We start from the raw sequence: 19,247 nt of genomic DNA, 5'->3' as shown, positions 1-19,247 counted from the left end.
CGGGGAAACCCGTCACGTTTTTTTTTTCAATGAAGTTTTTCTCATGCAAAAGCATCCATCCGCCGAACGGTCGGTTTTCCCCGTTCCCTCAGCCGCAGCTCGTATTGCGGCCCAAAAACGATTTATCATTTTGGCCTCCCGGCTCGGTGGCGCCAAGGATATCTCCAATATCTTCGCAAAGATCTTCGCCATTCCGTCCCTTCTTAGCGTTGTTCTGCGGCACGCATTTTCCTTGGCAAAAAAAAACCATCCCGACTCCGATGCGAGCCAAAAGAGTCAACAAAACCGCCCGCTTGGCCGCCGTCCCGGCGACAAGAGCACTAATAACTGATGTTTTTCCACCCGTCGTAAGGATGCGCCAGGAAGCGGTTGGAGAAAGCAACCCCCGAAAACTACCATCCCTTGGTACCAACAGCCCCGAGGAGTTTTTCCAGGGAGTAGAACTAGAACTATCGGTGAAGTTTTTCCCGTAGCTGGCGCGGTTCCAATCGCATACCCGCAGCCATAAAAAAAATGTATTGCCAGACTTTTTGGCGAGACTGGCGACTTTTTGGCGGCGCCGTAACCTCGATGGGTGCGTAGTCGAGTGCGACTCGTCTGCGGTGAAGTGTGTCGCCAGCCACAAAGCCTGGCCTGGCCTAGCGGATCGTGCTTCCTGAGGCTGGGAATTCGGTCAATCGATAAACACGCGGGATGGAATTGTCCCGCTTCAGCAGATGAATCCGCTGAGAGTGGCTGCTTTAAGCGGAACTGACACTATCTGCACCCTTGCTCACAAACTATCCACCCATTGGGTGGAGGGAAAACCCCGGGAAATGAAATGGACGAGTGAAAAATTTAGCACGACACCGTAAAAGGGTGGTAATTGTTTCTAACGGTCGTCAATCTGCATTTACTTATCACCCTCGCGAGTGGCCACGGAAGGGTGGAAATGAATTCGCCACCGTCGACACTCGCGTACCCCTTTGACGTACGCCTCGGAAAAGTGACTTTTTGTTCTAACGACCGCACTGGAGGTGTTTTTCGTCTGTTCCGATTTGAGGGAAAACTCACCGCACACCGAATCGAATGGCAGCGTGGAGAATGGGGAAAGCCAGTTGCCAGAGTGGAACGATTGCGTCAACGAGCGACATCACCGTTTGATTGTTATATGTGCTGGAAAATGGAACGCCTCTTAGAAAGGAGCAAACACGAGAGCGGAAGGATTCGCGGCGGATGAGCCGTTTCAACAACCGAAGCAATTTAATCACGTTAATGGATTTTATTGTTGTACCGAGCGGGATCCATTTGCGTTCAACTGAACGGCACACTAGGGAAGAGTCATGAAGCGAGAAAGAGAGAGAGAGAAAGAGAGAGAGAGAAAGAGAGAGAGAGAGAGAAATTGAGGGAGGATGTGCATGCTGTAAGGTTTTGTAATTGTGTGTGGCAATGCTGGCAATGCAGGACAGCTGCAAGTGGCGAGGTGCATTGGCAGGTGAATGGGACGGATCGGAAGTGCTTCTTGGGAGCTGAGGGAAAGAAGCGGCTTTTAAATGTGTTTCTAGTGTTATTAGTATGTTTTTTTCAGAGTAGAGTCTAGAACGAACTTTGATTGCACAATGTATTGTTTGAATGAGGTCCAGCAATGGCTGTTTTGGGAGCGTTGTCTTCTGTTGGAATGAAAAAAACGAATGTACACGAATAAACAACTTGTTTTGAGGAAACTTTTCCGAAATGGGGACTGATGATCTGACAAAAAATGTTCATGTATTAAGCATAAATCGTTTCGCATTTAATAAATGCTCTCATTTATATCGTTTTTCATATAAGAAATGCTCTCATTTATATAATTAAGTAGCTTAGTATTGATCACTTTGAAATTTATGCATTTTCAAAATAAAAATTCATTTCAATCGACCAATAACCTCATCAAATAAAATCATTCTAAAATAATAAAATCATTCTCATACAATAAAAGCTGACATTTAAACAAAAATAAATCCTAACAGACCAATAGCTTTGTCAAATAGAATCTCCAACGATAAAGTATGGAATATAACTTTGGCATTGTGACATTAAAACATAATAAAAAAATGATTGCTAAAGCCGATGAACATTTATCGATTACAATTTAACAAAGTCCCACACTTCATTTTCCATCACCCCCAAGCCACTTTCCCGACGAAACCGTAACGCACTGAAAACAGATTAAGAAACGCAACGATCGCTGCTTTGCATAAATGTCTCGAAATTTGCATATTTTAGCTAATGCGCCGGGGTGCTATTTGCACTAGCCCGGGTGTATTTGTCGAACGCGGCCCGTAATCTTTCGCTATCGTATTGATTACCATTCTTGCGCGCTTGCAAGAATCCGCTTCCGCATAAATCAATATCCCCTTCGAAACGGAGACGTGGCGCGTTTGGCAACCGTGAAAAGCGTGTGTCGTTCTGGGTTGAGGGTTCCACACCGGATGTAATAATGTCATCGTCGAAGTAATCGTAAGGCGGACAAATAAAACAGAAAATAAAATAACGTCGACGAAAACCGGTGGCATTAAAATTCAGTGCCAGCAGGAGGACGAATTTTCGGCAAAATGAGCTCCAAGAAAAGTGGAAAAACCAGAATAGTTGGTACGCTTTTCCCGATGGCATCCCGTGGCAGGCTGCTTGTGGTGTATCGAGAGTAGATTGCGCCGATGAGTGGTCGTTTCACTTTCCTTCACGAGAGAACGCCAACGACCCAACGGCTCAAGGGCCGATATATTAGACATGTCGGTCACGTACTTCGCTTTCACACAGTTTAGCTCTCGAGTGGTTTATTGAGTTCTCGAAGCCATGGTGCCATGGAAGTTGTGGTAGCGGAGAGTGCGTTTCCAATACCCGAAATATGTTTCCTCTCGGCGTGTTTTTTTTTCGATCACTTCGATGTAAGTTATCCTTCACGACAATAATTGATGATCGACTGTGCCATTCCGATGGGTAGTGTTCATTTTTTTGCGAATATTATCACGACCGTGAACGCTTCGTGTGATGATGCTGCTGAAAATATTCCACCGACTGCTGGACGGGGATTAAATAGAGTTAGTGTTTAAGCTCGCAGCCGAAGCCCTCACGAAATATTGCATTTAAATCAGCATCCATCTGGCTAGTGGAAAAAAAACGCAGAATGATGAAATCCAATTACCACTCGGTACAAGTTGTCGTGTAATCAAGCCCGATACGATTATGATGCCAGACTGACTGGCGGTTCTGATAAGGAGCAACTCAAAAAAAAAAAAATGTCACCAATTCGGCGTTCCAACCCATAAATTGCAAGATGAAAGAATGTGCAAGCAAAGTTATAATCGGATTTACAATCTACCGCAGAGCAGGGCAAGGGGTCGCACAGAAGCGAAGGAAGGTGGGTCGGGAAATATTAAAACAAAATCGTAACATAAAAAAGAAGTATCATGCTAGTTCACCATCTTCCTGATAAGCGCACGCTCGGAAAAAATACACCCCAAAACGAAGGACAAACTTTCGGCAGAGCTTATGTGTAGTGGTTTTTTTGTCCTCTTATTTTTAGCGACCATTTTGCAGGATTATTTCGATATTTCTGGATGGTCGGAAAGTAAAAAATAACCCCGGGAGAGAAATCGACTTCCTTTTGCGGTGGTGGAAAATTCATGAGCCGGAAACTAACCCACGGGTCGGTTTTGGGTGGGCGAATAATCGAACGACCCCCCGGCACCGGTTGGAAAACAGCGATGACGTTGATCGTAAATTGTGGTATCATAACTTTTTTTCTTGCAAATAATCCCAGAAGGTAGCGATGGAAAGCGGTTTTTCGCATGGTGGGTGGAAAACGGTGCGTAACTGATGGTGTGATTAATTAAGCCAAGTGAAGCGTGAAATTGATTTGTTAGTCAAAAATCCAACCCATCCTGCAGGAAAATAGCCAGACACGTGGTGAAAAAGCAGGGCTCGGGTGTTTTGATATATTTTCCACCAGCGTGACCCTTTTAGGGTGTTTCGAGTGAAAAAGTCCAATTAGATAAATGCAACTGACCACCATTATGGCGATTGTTGTCGCCAGGCTCGTCCAGATGTGACTGCTTGCATGGAAAACCCGTGGATTGGCTGAGTTTCTCCCACTTTCCGAGATCATTGTGATTTTTTTTCTTTCATATCATATGTGTGTGTGTACGTCCTCCCGCCTTTCGTCGCTCGTAATCGTTGTAAAATGACCTGCCGTTGCGTCCCTTGCGCCGTTCGTCCAGCATAAAACGCCATCAGGATGAAGTAGCTCAAAAGATCCTTGAGATGGTATCGTTTCGAAAAGTGAGCTGCCGTTGAAAGTGTCTTGATTTTTTTCCACCTCACTTCCCGCTCGACATGCTCTCGAGAGCCATCGATACGCACTTGGTTCGCTCGGAACCGTGTTCGTGTCCTTTCGGCGCTAGGCAGCCAGGTCCAGGCATGTCCTCCAGCATTGAGTTGCCGTTTTGAGCGTCTTTGTTCGACCAAACCCCTCTGGGGAGCCGGCACGGGAGGATAAGCGCGACCGCCCAGAGATGGGCCACTATTATCACACCGCCACACATACACACACGCACGCCAGCTCTCATGAATGGTATAAATTTGCTCCGCTTAGCAATGCGGTTGAATAGAGCGGGAGTGAAATAAAATAAATCACACAAGAAAACATCCATCTACCACACGCTGCGCGGGCTGAATGCACGCTCCGGAGGGAAAACGCAAGCAGAAAAGCCACGACTAAGCGGCTTTCAGTGGCCCAAGCGCCTGGCAGCCTGGCGTATGATAATGAACCGGGTGGAAAACCCGGCAGTCCCGGAGATTGTGAGGAACGTCCGCGACTTAATGCTTGCATCTCCGAGCCCTTGCATGGATGTGAGGCAGAGGCGTTTGATGTGAGCATGAATGCTTGCTGAAACGGGAAACAGGACACATGCAAACGTCCTTAAATGGGGCAGGGATTCATTCAGGCCGGGAGATTAAGCCACAACCGCAGTGGTTGGGATTGTTGAAAGCATTACACGATGAGATTTGAATGCGTTTTTTGCCATTACAAAAACCATTCGAAAGAATTTGGACACTCGAACACGGGTGTGTAAACCCGTGTGCGGGATGAAGATTGATGAAAATTCCATTCCCGAAGTGCGCGTTTTGCGGAGTTTAATTAAATCTAGCTCACCGTTCCCGGCCACCCATCGGGTGATTGAATCAGACGCGAATCAATTAACTGCGCCGGCCGGGCCTTCGGTTGACTCTAATGATAATTAATATCACAAGGAAAACCCATGAAGATAATCATCTTCGGCGAAGCTCCGCAAGTGACGAAATGGAACGCGGCCCTGGTGGGGTGGGGAAAACTTTTCAAACAATGATCAGCTCGACGGTGGTGTGGAGGAGGATAAGTGAGGCGAGTGTACTTTTATCTTAATCAGCATTTTCCCCGGCCAGAAACCGACCAACGCACGGCCGTGTTTAAAGAGTGACGTTAAATTTCATCCACCGTGAAGTGCGCGTGGCACATCGAATCGGGAATTAACCACCAGAAATAGAACGTCCGAATGGGTGAGGGTGGATTTTTCCTTGCCTTTTTTCCCTCCCTGACAAGGGACGAGCGTGATGTCTCACTTTCCACTTCTGCTGTCACCGCTCTCGCTACTGCTGCTGCTGCTGCTGTTGGCTTCTGCTGGTTACCGTTGTTGACAAGCCGGGGGGCCGTTTTTCCCCTCGATTCAGCAAAAACTCGGTTGCTCTCATTAACACGGTGCTAAAAACCACCTCCCGGGAAGGGAAACCGACCACCGAAACCGGCGGGTGACAAAGCGTGATGTGTTCTGGATGAGGTGCGTCATTGTGGTGTAACGGTGGGCATCATCGGAACGTGATACAGTTGATGTTCCCGTTGATCCTGGCTGGAAGGACCTCGGAAGGCTGTTAGGCGACGTTGCGGGTAGCGCTCGAAAATGGGGACGAAATGCGCAACAAACGAGCAGCGGGTTGATTAATCAGCTCGTGAAGTGATCACGTTTATCTTCGTTTCGAATGGAACCGCTGTCAATACCGAGGAACGGGACCCGTGCAATCCTTTTTCCGCTAAGACGCGCATTAACCGCCGAAACCGGAGGCGGCGGGAGCAAATCTCCTGTCGAGAGCTGTTTTGTTGTCATCATTATATGCGGCTTAAATGATTTCCCCTGGGGAGGAAGAGCGCCCGGCGACGGCCCGCTACATTCATCCTGTGTACGAGCGCCTGGATGTCCTTGTTCGGTGAAGAGCTTCACCGCTTTCAGATGGGAGCGCATTTTAGCTTTGCGTGGTGTGCCCCATACGGTTGAGAAGGATCGCTCCCACACCTTCAAAATGGTCGTATGAGTGGGAAAAAGCGGTGGGGGCTATACTTCGGAAAAGGACGAAAAGAAGGGTGGCAAACCGTGGCTCGTCCTGTCGCCAGGACAGCCTCCGCAATCATTGACGAGGGCGAGCCGATATCACGTTCACCGGTGATTGATACATGTGACTTTTCATCGTCGAAGGGTGGGTTTCCATCATGTTTGAAGGGGTTTTTCACCACGCACACTAGATGGGAGAATAATGGACTCATTCTCGGGGAAAAAGAAAAGTAAAAAAGCAGCAGGCTGTGATCTCGGGGGCTGTTGGTGTAAAGCCAATGGGTGGAATGAAAAATGGCATGACGATAAGAGCACGTTGAATCTGCAATTCATTTAGTAAGTGATGTGGTTCGCTTTGTGACATATCGACAAGTCGTGGCTTACCAATCCCAGTGCTTTTGAGGAGCAATAAAATTCATGTTTGACACTCTACGATGCTCATACATTGAATAAAGCTTTGTAAAAGCAGTAATAATTCACATTCTAATGCCACAAAAAATGACGTAATATTAGCTGTGACTTGTTAAATCGTTCTTTAAATGTCCTTGTGATCGTTCTGTCTCACGAACTAGGTCATACATGTGACATGAACTTTGTTAATGGTAAAATCGATAGCGATCAGGGCTCTTTTGCATGCATTCCCGTCAGCGGCGTCTGGATTCCAGAGCGATGCGGATCTCTACACCACAACCATTTGAACTTTTTTCTTAGCACCTTTTTGTTGATGCTAAATTAGAAAGTGAAAATGTCTTAAAGACGCTTGCCCTTTTCTCAACGGTCAGTGGAACAAACGGGTTTTAAGCGTCACACTTATGAAGTTGTTGTAACCGTGTTGTAACCGCGAATTATCGCCACTAGCAGTGCACTGGAAGGAAAATGTACCACTTTCTCTATGCAGAGACGAAGATACAGAAATGGAAATAAAATATCCTTCCCGTTTTCCCAGCGTGGATTCAGAAACGCGCCTCTCTAATGGATGTTCCGCAGAAGAATGGAGATATATCTCGCGCTCAGAAGCACTCTGACCATCCCCAGCCCGATCGAAGGAAGAGTATGCAAAAGCGAGACACATTAAGCCACTTGTCTGGAGCGTGATTGGAATGCGTAAAGTTGTGAAAACTCGCGACACCCGGACGCTGATAATACCCACTCCTGTTCTCGGCGGCATTATTTAGCTCTCGATCTCGCTGATTTTTCCTTCATTTCCCGAGCGCAAACATCGCTCGAAGCCCGATGCGCTGGGAAAGGTGGCACAAAATCTGAAATAAATGAAACCCGGCGTCCCTTTTCGGGGTTTGATTGCTGATTTTAGCCCAACCTGAGAGAGCGTCCGTGCGGAAAACGGCACAGGGGAATCTGATAACCACCGATGGTCGTCCCTGTGGACGGTCCAGGCGTGGAAACGCACGATAAATAAACAAAAGTGGCGAAATCTCAGGAAATTGCTTCTGAAAGCCGATCCCCGGTCAGAGGGTGAGAATGGGACAAACGCACGGCGCTGGTAAACTACTCCAGGCGTCATCCTCTACTCGCCGGAAACGTGCAGAAACGTGTCCTGTTGTCTGCCACGCCAACGGAGGACGAGCGACATAAAAGTGGAAGTAATGACTAAATTATGCCGGACTCATTTTCGGACCGATAAATGATCTTAATTTGAATCACAGGCGCGTCGTGACGCTTTTCCTGCCCCTGGGGAAGGATTTCGAATGGGTGCAGGATGTGTGGGCGTCTGCTTGACGCCATGATGGACGAGCACACGCTTGCGGGAAAATAAGGACATCACCCGTCAGAAGGTTGTTGTTCGTTGGCGTAATTAGAGCCGTTTAACCCCTTGCTGGTTTTGGAGAAAACTACAGACAGAGATGTTTCCCTTGAGCTCTCTGTGATTAGAGGTAATGGAGATTGATGAAAAGCCGATGGAAGGAAAACTTGAGCGGTCTTACAAAACCGTCCTAAGATCGTTTGAGAAATAAAGGCGAAGATATTCGCGAAATGACGATATGTGTTAATATGCAGACGCACTTCAATACCACTTCAAACTCCGGACGCCTTATGGTTTCTTTTCCATCGGTTCGTACACGTGAACGCGTGCAGGTTTCCTTGAATTCCATCACCCATTTTCCCACCCCCACAACGCTTGATACGAAACGGCTCCGATCGCTTCGCATATTGTGTGCAAATACGCCACGCGGCTCGATTGTCACGTTTCGCTTTCACTCTTCGCCATCTTGAGATTTCAATTCGCTTTCTCTCCCACCCTTCGGTGGCTGGGTAGATCAGATGGGAAATGGGGGTTTTTTCCTGCCCGTCGCGATCGATGCCGTCGTGTGGACGACTTCCGCCCGACTCAAACGGGGCGGCTACTGGGAAATCGATCGATACGAGGCGACGAGTTCTTTGATGGTGTCGCACTTGGGCCGGCGTATGAAAAATTGCCATTATTTAGAATTCCCGAGCAGGCTTCTTTCCCCCCACCGAGTGACAGGAATTGAATTTCAACGGATTTGTTCCAATATTTCAACCGCTCAGCGTCGTGGCGGTCGTGTCGTCTTTCTTTGCCGTCTTTTGGTGATTTTTTTTTGGTGAGAGCTCCATAAATCAAATCGCTCCGTCAACGCCGAGGATGGTTTCACGCGAACAATTCCGAACCGGCTAGTGTTCGCCTGAGAAATGACTTTAAATTACATCATTACGAAACAATAATCAGGCGCGATAGAGTGCCCCTTTGACGCAATTCGTCGTCCCTAAACGGGTAGCGGGTTGAAAACGGGTTGAATAATCCTGCAATGTCTCGGGAAAATGTGTTGTTTTTTTTTGGTCTCTTCTCTTCGCTTGGGAGTAAATCTTTTGGCATTATTTTTATTCCCCGATTTAAGGGACTGCTCGTAGGGCTTGCCCCTCTCACGAACCGCTCGCTACGTTTTGTGGTGGGCTTAAAAGAAACTCCAAGAGGGTTCCGCTACACTTCCAGCAGCCGTAACCGAAAGGCGCAGGAAGGATTATGGGAATGGTTGTTGCGAAATCCTCTCTTGCTGACAGGACGCTTCACGAGCGCCGTTTGTCGGAGCTTCCACTCCCTCCGAAGCGGATGTTTATGTTTTCCCGGGGTTTTCCTTGCCACTCCGCACCACTTCAAACGTCGACATGGGCATGAGGAGAGCGAATGATTTCGGGTATTGAAGAACGCAGAATCCGGCGCGCCCGATATCAATCCTGCCAATTCATTTGATTGCTGTTTTTCTTCCCCCGTCAAACGAGGGGTCATGTATCGGTTTTATTACATTTCTATTTTTCTTCGGTTTCCCTCCCTGTTTCCGCCGCGCTTCTCCCGCTCGTTGAGTTGTTTCCGTTTGTCGGTTTTGTTTGCTGACGGATTTGAAGCGGGTTGCATAAGCTCCAGGCGCACCAATGGGTTACGGGCGTCGGACACGGCTCAAATGTGCTTCAGCCGTTTCATCGAACTGTGTCGCCGTCGTTGCTCTCAGAAAATCAAATCTCGAAAAGATTGACACGATGCGACGGTCTATTTGGAAAATTGCGAAGCCACGTCACGGGCCAAACGTCACGGGAGCATTCGGGAACTTGAAGCTGGATGCAGTCTTCCAGGAAGAGATCCTTCGAAACATGTTTCACAGATAAAGCCGATCACCGCAGGACACACGTGAGAGTTCGGGAGGCTAACGAAACAATACCACCTAATGCTACTTTCACCGGAGATCACCGGAGATGTCTTCTCGCGCCAACTTTCCTTTGGTGCGTGCCGAAAAAGGACGAAAGGGAGAATCTTTTATGTTACGTAATCTGGACGATTCAATCTTTTAACAGCTATTTTTAATGATTGCTTTTCTGTTTCCGTTTCGGATGCTTCCGACTGTGTCCGGTGTTTCCCGGGGATGTACGTTGTTTGGTTCGTTGATGGGGATTCTTTTTCCTTCCCTACGCTATTTACCACGCGTCTACGGAGCTCTGGAAGCCCTTCGAATGCGCCCAGACCAGTTGCCGGTGGAAACCGAGGGAAAATCTCGGCCGTCGGTCTTCTGGGCTGGGCCTGCTATCTTGTGCTGCTTTCTGCTGCGGTGTTGGTTCCGTTTGCTCTACGGTTTTTGCTTTGCAAACGAATCAGGCTGGGGAAGTAGGCATTTCGATGGAGTGTGTCCTGGCGCCATCCAGATGCAGGAAGATGGGTAAAGTCAGATAATTAGATAGAGACAGCAGCGGCAGCAGTGCGAGCGAGAGGCGGCACTTGGTCAGACAATCAGATTGCCTACCTTCCGGGCGCCGTAATAGGAGGGAAATTCAATTTCGCACGAACGATTACCGTTTAATGAATAAATAAGTGCTTGGGTTTCTTTACGTGATTCTTTTTGTTTTGACCTCCTCTTCCTCCGCAAAGGGGGCAAATTAAAAAGCCTACGAAACGTGAGCATTCGTTGGGTAGCAAACTAAAAACCATCCTGAATTCGCACCCTCCAGGTTGCTTGGCAACAGCATGATAGGCAATAATGGTTTCTCGCAGCCTGCCTGAAGAGCGAATATTATGCTACTTTATTTTTCAAGTGGACCACAATATTTGCTGCCTTCCTTCCGTGGAGTAGTAAATCCGTTTTTAATGAACTCCGATGCCCCGTCAGATGCTCGGCTTCCGGATGGCTGGACCAGTCCATCAATCAAAACTTCATTAAAGCTGGCGTTCCGCCCCGGCCCGAACCATGTGTCGCTTCCCGATCGATGGAAATACTTCAACCGGAAATTCAATCATCGCCGGTACAATGAAAGGCTTAATCGAATGATGGCCCGGCACAGATAAGGATCCGCGGCCCACGCACATGTCGGGTGGGTCGTTCTTTTGGTGCTGGATGACCTTCAAAATGGCGCCCAGCAAAAAGGATACCGTCCGCTCGTGCCTGTACGCAGGGAAATGGTACGGCTTGATGGCATTCAGCCGATATGCTTATCTAATTTTGATTGATATCCGCTACAGTTTCCGAGCGGGCTTGTCGGCACAAATATTGGTCTCCCGGGTCGGGTCGTGTCCCTCGGGAGAAATTGTCGATTTCGAGCGGCCCTTCGCGAATAAACCTCACTTAACCCTCGCTTGGCCGGCGGTGGTGCGGTTTAAACGTAGCCGTTATTATGTTTGTCTTTCCGCCAGACGGTGGTCCCCCGGTGCAGGGGAACGCGAAAAACACGACAAATATTGATATGATCCATAATTTAGAAATTAAATTTATTTGCATATCTCTTGTTTCGGGGTTGAAAGATGGCAAGCGTTCCATTTCGGATCTCGGTTTTAATAGCTTTTGAGCAAATGTTTGACTTTCCGGTGCTGGGTGAATATGTTGCCGAGTGCAGCGGTCCATTTTTAATAACATTTCTCATTTCACGTCCCTGCATTCGAGCTCCTGAGCGGGGTTATTTATCTTAGGAATGTTTAGCGAGGCTTTGCGTTTGCGTTGCACGATTGATCATATTCGGTTCATTGAAACTATTGTTTGCAGGTGTTTTTATGCGTGTCGGTTTTTCAAATATACAACTTGCTAAGGCTAATACTGAGACACTATGGCATTGTAATGGATTTTTTTTCTAGGAAAAAGCAACTAAATATGTGAAACTTTCAGGCAAAATATGCTCTAGAAAAAAAGAGATTTATTTTGTATTTCCAAAGAAATTACTTTCCTTTGATGTTGTAGAAGTTACCGTTAAATAATTACTCACAACCAAATATAAATTTTCCCGAAAGCCTCACAAAACTACTCATAGATTAATGAGCCCATTTTGGAGAATGGAAAAGCCGTACATGTTCCTAGCAGTAATACATCACCCGACGGGTGCCATTGTGGCGTTCTTCGACCGCTTCCCATCGCTAGGATACGAAGCCAATATCAATTAGCCAAACTCAAACGTTTGATACCGTCAATTACCGGTCTGGCGCTCCAGGGGTGCTTATCGCTCGATCGCCACCCTCCACCGGCAGGGAAAACCCAACCGCACACGAAAAACGGTCGCGTACCGTGAGTAAAGCGGATTGTTACCAGTTAATAACATAAATTATGTATTTCTTTCCCACGCACGCAGCAAAGGGTGGGTTGTTTCTAAATTTTCTCCCTCGACTGTGTTCGGTGGAAATTCACTGCGCTCGCGTCCTGTCCATTCCACCTCAGCCATGGCCATGCCACTCGTATCGCGAGCTCGAAATCAAATCACAAACATAACAAGCGAATCAACACGAGCTCCCGGCTAGCTTTCCCGGGAGGGCCTCGGGAGGGCCTCCAGCATAATCATAAAAGTTTCACCGCAGCTCCCAAAGGACGTATGAATTTCAGACGTCACGGCTCGGCGCTGGTGTAGGTGGTGGCGTGTTTTTGGCCACGTTTCATCAAATATTCACCTCAGCGATTCGTTTGCCTTGGGGTGAGTCGTTAGGGGTGCGGAGAAAAACCCCCAGGGTGCTGGGGTCGTCGGTCCTTTTGAGCCGGGGGAGGAATATTCCTTTTGATGGTTGACCATCTTTCTCGTTCACCTGTTGATCCCGTGTTCATTAGAGTTGTGCGCGGGAGGAAAAATCTGTCGCAAAAATCATCATGAATGGTTAGTTTAAAGTTTGATTGAGGAAGTTCCTGAATGATGCTGAAATTCAGCAGGTTTATTCTTATTAAATCTGGATTTTTCACTGTACTTTTTTGGATTTGAGTAATTTGCTTTAATTTGCATTCCAGACTTTACATTAAACTAAATACTTACAATATATTTTTAAGAAAATGATTAATTGAATAATAAAGGATAAGAATAATATGTGATATATTGGATGTTGTTGTGTATCTATATTATGCACTATCATATGTATTTAGTTCTTGCACCAGATTAGTTTGTTGCAAAAAAGTATTAAAGAAAATCCTCTAAATTCAAACACATTCCCTTCATTTATCGAAAACCCGTAAGGATTTGTAAAGGATTCACGTTGTTTCCTGTCCGAGAGCTAATTCTCCAAGGTACTTATGCTCCCTGTAGAAGAGAACTGTAAACACCGCCATCGGACGCTTCGGGACATGCCAAACACGGAAAAACAATCTAATCGTTTAACGTAAAACGTTGTTTACATTGATTCTTCTTCTTCCCACCGTCCTGTGGGCCGAGCCGATAGCGGCGCTTTCGAACACAAACCCGTGGGATTACGGCATTTTCACGCAAACCGACAAATTCCCAGCCTCACCCAAGTAATCCCGCCAACGGCGAAGTTTGGTCGCTTGCGCACCTGATTGCGGGAAAAGGATCGCGTTACAATCGACCCGCAAAAAGGATGGGATCCACCATAGAAGGATGTCTTCCCGAAGACGAAGATGGCACTGTGGATGGCTCCCCGAGCGGTAGCGAAGCAAATCCAGTGAATTAAAAGATAAGTCTCCGAAGAATTGTAAATGATATTTACGGGAATTGGATTTCAATGATGCCCTTCCATCGGGACGCGTGAACGAGCCCTTCGTCTGCGTCTCCATGGTAACGTACGGCCGATTTCCACCCGGTTCCGGATTCAATCGTTTGAAGTGCTGACAAATTTAAATTAAAAATGCTTGAAAAGCGATTTCATTAATTTTCATCCCACCGCCGGCTAGGTGACGCACCGGGATAGTGTGATCCTGGCTGCCTCATCCGGCTTCGAGTGGGTGGTGTCGGAAAAGACACGTGCTTGATGGTTCAAATTGATATTTATGTGCCAAAAAATCACGTTGGGCGAGTATCGTTTCGATTGAACGAGCATTATTTGCATACTAGGGTGGTTTTTTCGTGTATGTGTGCGCTGTTTAGGCTGTAAATTTCAATTATGTCGTCGAGCTGTAGCTAGAAGATGTACATCAAATAGAGTTGCAAAACAAAATGCGAGCAACTTAGTTTCCATAGATCTTTTATGCCACCCCCAGCAGTCGAGTATCAACTATTTCTCTCTCGAATGTAATCAATCAAAAGGCGTCACGAAAAGTTACTTAGGATTAATACCCTTCACGTCACCACGCTCGATGACTGATCAATTCCACAAAAGCGCTCTTAATCTCTCTCCGAAAGATCACCACCGTCATCATCGGTGCGAATGACCATCATCATCTTCGGCGGTTGGTTTACCGACTTTCGACACTCGTATGTGTCTGAAGGCGGAGACCCGGAAATTCAATTTCATCACGGTCCTACGAAACCCACGAAATCCTGCCCACAGCGTCGGCTTTGGTTTTGTCTGCTCATCCACGAACAACACCGAGGTCTATGCTAGGGAGTGAGCTCTTGAAAGCGGATATTAGTAAACAATATTATCAAACCTCCCGAAAGTAACTTAATTATGTTTGTCAACGATAATTCCTGCCCAGTTCCGGCCCGAGTTCGCAAGGAGCTAGGGAGGTTTTTGCTGGGCTTAGTTTTCCCCTGTTTTTGCCTCGCAATAAATCGGGATGGATGACGTCTTCTTGCGGAGAGTTTTCCGGGGAGGGTTGAACGCAGCATAAGAAGGAAAACAAAAAAATCTGTCTCCTGTTTCACGTAAGGATCTGTCGGCGTTTCTGCATTCACGGCTAGACGGTCAGATGGAAGGATAACTTTGTTTCGGCGCCAGGTCCGCAGTGGCTTTCTGGTTGTGTTTTTGCCGCTCGCCTTATTGGGTGACATTTATCAAATCAATTATTTTTTATGCTCCGATATGGTGGCAGGACTTTTTTGCCTCCCTTGGATGGAATGCTTCAGGATTTATGGCGCATCGTAAAGCTCCGCGTGAGTGAAGCGATTTGTCGCCAGTAAGTGGGAGCGTTCTGATTTTAGAGCGAATGCCCAGCAACATGATTCATCCATCCCCGGCAGAAAGAACGATGTGATTCGGAATCATAGTGCACAGTTCCTTAACGAACCCGGCTGCATTGGTCGAGAAGCGTGCGATCACAGCCACAAATGCATGTCCCGTCGTCAGACAAATTATCAATTACATTAGGCTTTTGTTTTGCGCTTCACCCCACACGGCCAGTCGGTTGGTGGGAAATTCATTTCCATCTCGTTGAAGTGCTGCCCGGTATGTCGGTTCTCTACAAGCGCCCCTGCTGTTCTAACGGTTAGCTTCCGACTGCGAACGAACCCGAAACGCGTTTATCATCTCCCGGTGTGGTGCCGTGACTGGGATGGGTGATTTACATCCGTGACTTCTTCTGCGTCCTGCCACGGGGAGCGTGAGATGCCACGTTGGGGAAAAGGCGGTCATAAGTCCAATTTTTTACATATATGGTAGGGTATTTTTGAACATGGTGATGAATTAAGAAATAGTTAACTAAGAAAAAGCCAAAATTACAGGGTTCTATTTTTAGTAGTTTTTGAGATATACGATGCCAAAGTTGAAAAAGTGCAAAAAAACGATGAAATTTCTGGACATTGAGCGTTCTTGTTTAATGGGATGTTTTGCTCTGTTTTTCTACAATATTATATGCAAATTGCATATAGTTCGAAAGATTATAAAGTTTTCATTGTTTTAAAGTTATTTAAATAAATTTATTTATAATAAAAAGAAAAAAAAAATTGTTTTTTGATAATAAAAATAGGAAAAAAACATGTTTTTCAACTTTGGTAATGAATAAAAAAAAAGTATCAAAAAGTACCATCGCCAAATTTTCAGTAACGTTAGTTTAATATTTAAACAAACTTTTAAAGTCATTTCCAGCTGCGCATACTTGCGCACTCGTTTGTAAAATCAAATCTTGTAGGTAAACTTTTTTTACATATGGAGCCGCATGGTACCTGACGCTAGATATGTTAACTTATAAACATCACCGCCTCAATAATACTCACTACCCTTGCCACCTGTTTGTAAAATTTTACACCTGTGTTTTAGTTCAATAAAATTATGCTGTATATAGTACAGGTAGCTGCTAAGTTTTTATGCTAGCATAATATGTGAAAAGCCCCTCCTAAGGCAAAAAGAGCCGCCTCAATAACAGTGGTTACCCCCATTGAAGGTAACCACTGTTATTGAGGCGGCATTTTTTGCCTTAGGGGGGGGGGGGGTTTCACATATTATGCTAGCATAAAAACTTAGCAGCTACCTGTACTATATACAGCATAATTTTATTGAATGATATATGGGATTCCCATATAACGTAATGGCATATAGGATGACATTAAGCTACCCATATCTTATATAATTAGTTCTACTAGTTCACATTTAAGTTCATTCCAAACATAAAACGTATATAAACAACATGGCTTATTTCATCATTAAAGATATTTTAAAGCAAATCAATATTTCAAATTCAGTAAAAGAAAATACGGAAATTATTTTCAATTATATTCTGGAAGTGGTTAAAACAAGAAATTTGCCAGTAAAGTCTGTTCGACAAAGAATAAAATTGCTCTTAGTGAAAGCAAAACAATTGTACGATAGATCCAATCGACACCAAATGCGATTTGAAAAATATAATCAAAAGTGGCTAAATTCAAATTTTGATATTGTATGTCGAAGTGAAAGCACACAAAAGGAGAATGATAGCAGATTTGGAAGACCTCGTAAATCTTTCGAAATTATTGGCAAACGACAAAGACGGCGCAGAATCAGTGAAATAGAAAGTGATTTGGGTGAAAAATATAGTTTGGAAGAAATGCTAGAATTTGCAAGAAAAATAGCTCGTAAAGAAAATAAGTTCGAAGTGGTATATCTGTTAGGAAGATTATTGAATCGATCATTCAACTTAAGTGAAAATCCGAGTCAAACATAGCTGATGAACGGAAAGGAGGCGTTTGGATTTTTAATTGATTATAATTTATCGAAAGATCAATACGAAGGAAGTCATCGGACAGATCCTTCACGATTTCCAACGTATAAAGAAGTGCAAAAAGCGAAAAAGTTATGTGTTCCTTCAGGTATACAAGTGAGCGAAAATAGTGTGAAAGTGAGAGTTCAATCTTTAGCAAATGTAACAGCAGAGCGGATAATAGAGATGCGAAGTGAGGTTATTGAAGAATATTTGGAACAAAAGAAGCTAAATTCGGCAAATTTGGTATTGTTGTGCAATTGGGGTATGGATGGTTCTACCGGACATTCACAGTATCACCAACAACTTTCCTAAAAAACGCTTGGCACGCAAGGTGTTTGAACTACAATCTATCAACATAGTATATGTAGATACAGTGGCACCCTTTGGATGTCCACTTCCAATAATCGTCTTAAATGAGTAATTGGTCAACATTCAACACATTTTGTAAGAAAAAACCAAGAAATTCTGACAAACAATACTTATGACCGCGATTTGTTCCTGGCTTCCCCACTGTGAGATGGTCGCTAAATATCGTCGTCATACCGCGGAGAATCGGCGGTGCTTGCTGTGCGGAAAAGCCTCGTCGACTTTCGAGATCCTTCCAGGAGCAAAGGCGTCGACTTTCACGTCCTTTTGCGTGCTCACAAGCAACGGAGACGACGACGAAGAAAACGAACGACTCGCGCAAGCAACGGCATTTGCGTGCCCGGAAATGACGTTAAGTGGGTCTTTTTCGTTTAATTTCATTTTCTCAATTATATTTGGGCGCGAGAAGCATTTTCCTGACAGCTGCGAGTGTCTGAGCTGGGAGAACCGTTCACAGAGCGCGACCAGGGAAGCGATTGAACATGGGTTTCCTTCTCGGGATCTTGACAAAGGAACACAACCCGACCGTGATTGGGGAAACATTTCAGCATATAAATCGCACACCGTATGTATCGCCACTAATGAAAGTCCCACTCTTTTTCTTGCAGGGTCGGGTTCGAAAAGTTCGAAATGCCCCAAGGCAAACAAGGCTACGATCAGATGGATGGAGGCGCCGTCGGTGGCGCTTATCAGACGGACACCGGTGGCAACGATTCGCCGATGTCGTTCGAAGAGATCGAGCGGCCTCCTTTACGCCACGTCGACAAGTACGTCCGAGCGGAGTGTCCCTGCATCAAGACGACCCGGTACACGATCTCGCTGATGACCTGTCTTGGGTTCATCATTTCGTTCGGCATGCGCTGCAACATGGGTATGGCCAAGCTGCAGTTTGAGAATGGGGTAAGTCCAAGCACCGGAAGTAGTCATCGCTTCCTGATTTCCGGCCAGGTTCCATTAGCGTTTGGTTGTCGATAATTATTCACGACGCTGGCACGTGTCACGGTGATATGCCTTTTTACCCCGTTCGATCGATTCACTTATGATTCCACCATTGCACCTGGAAAGAGGGACCCACGCGTGTGCCATTTTGTCACGTATTGCAAGGAAGTAGATCCTGGGGTCGGTGTGAATGTCCCAAAAACAACGTCCTTGTATGTCGTTTCGCTTCCGATTTTGGCATTTTTTCGAGCGATCCACCCGTGTGTAATGAACATAATCGGGGAAATTACGTGAGTCGTCCTTTTCCGTGCCGTTGTAATCGCCCATCCATCGATAGGCTCGATGAGCGAGCCCTAAATGAACGATAATGAGCGGGCAAAATAAAGCCGAAAATTCCAACCCCTGAGTCAAAGGGGGTTTTTCTCCCCTCCAGAGCGCTGCTGATGACGAGATCGGTCACTTGGCAGGCGATAGATAACGAAACACGGACGACGTCGGGATGCCCAACGGGAAAAAGGACGATCGAAGGACGGACGCACGAAGGGGTTTGGTGAAAATCAGGCAAAATATGAAATTTTATGGAGTCAAACATAATGGAAGCATTTATTAGAAATGTGCGCCGACAAAAGATGATAATTTTTTATTCATGAGTCATTGCGCCGGGGTATTTTTCCCCATTCAAACGCGGAAATGCGCCGAGAACCACGGCGAGAAAGGGACGGCGGTTTGGGGCGCGCTGATATCATCACGTGGCCAACATAAAAGGACGCACACGGGCCGCTTTGGTGGG

General features: G+C 46.0%; 1 protein-coding gene across 1 annotated transcript in view; it reads left to right on the top strand.

The window, feature by feature from the left end:
* The window catches only part of LOC128723964 (vesicular glutamate transporter 1), a 30,091-nt gene that overhangs the window by 7,144 nt on the left and 3,700 nt on the right, over positions 1-19,247 (top strand). Inside the window, exon 3 of the mRNA XM_053817729.1 lies at positions 18,127-18,418. Within this exon, the coding sequence (XP_053673704.1) occupies positions 18,127-18,418 (292 nt within the window). The remainder of the gene's footprint in view (positions 1-18,126; positions 18,419-19,247) is intronic.

The sequence above is a fragment of the Anopheles nili genome, chromosome 3, assembly GCF_943737925.1.
Source record: "Anopheles nili chromosome 3, idAnoNiliSN_F5_01, whole genome shotgun sequence".
Lineage (NCBI taxonomy): Eukaryota > Metazoa > Arthropoda > Insecta > Diptera > Culicidae > Anopheles > Anopheles nili.
This window is presented reverse-complemented; position numbering and strand designations above follow the sequence as displayed.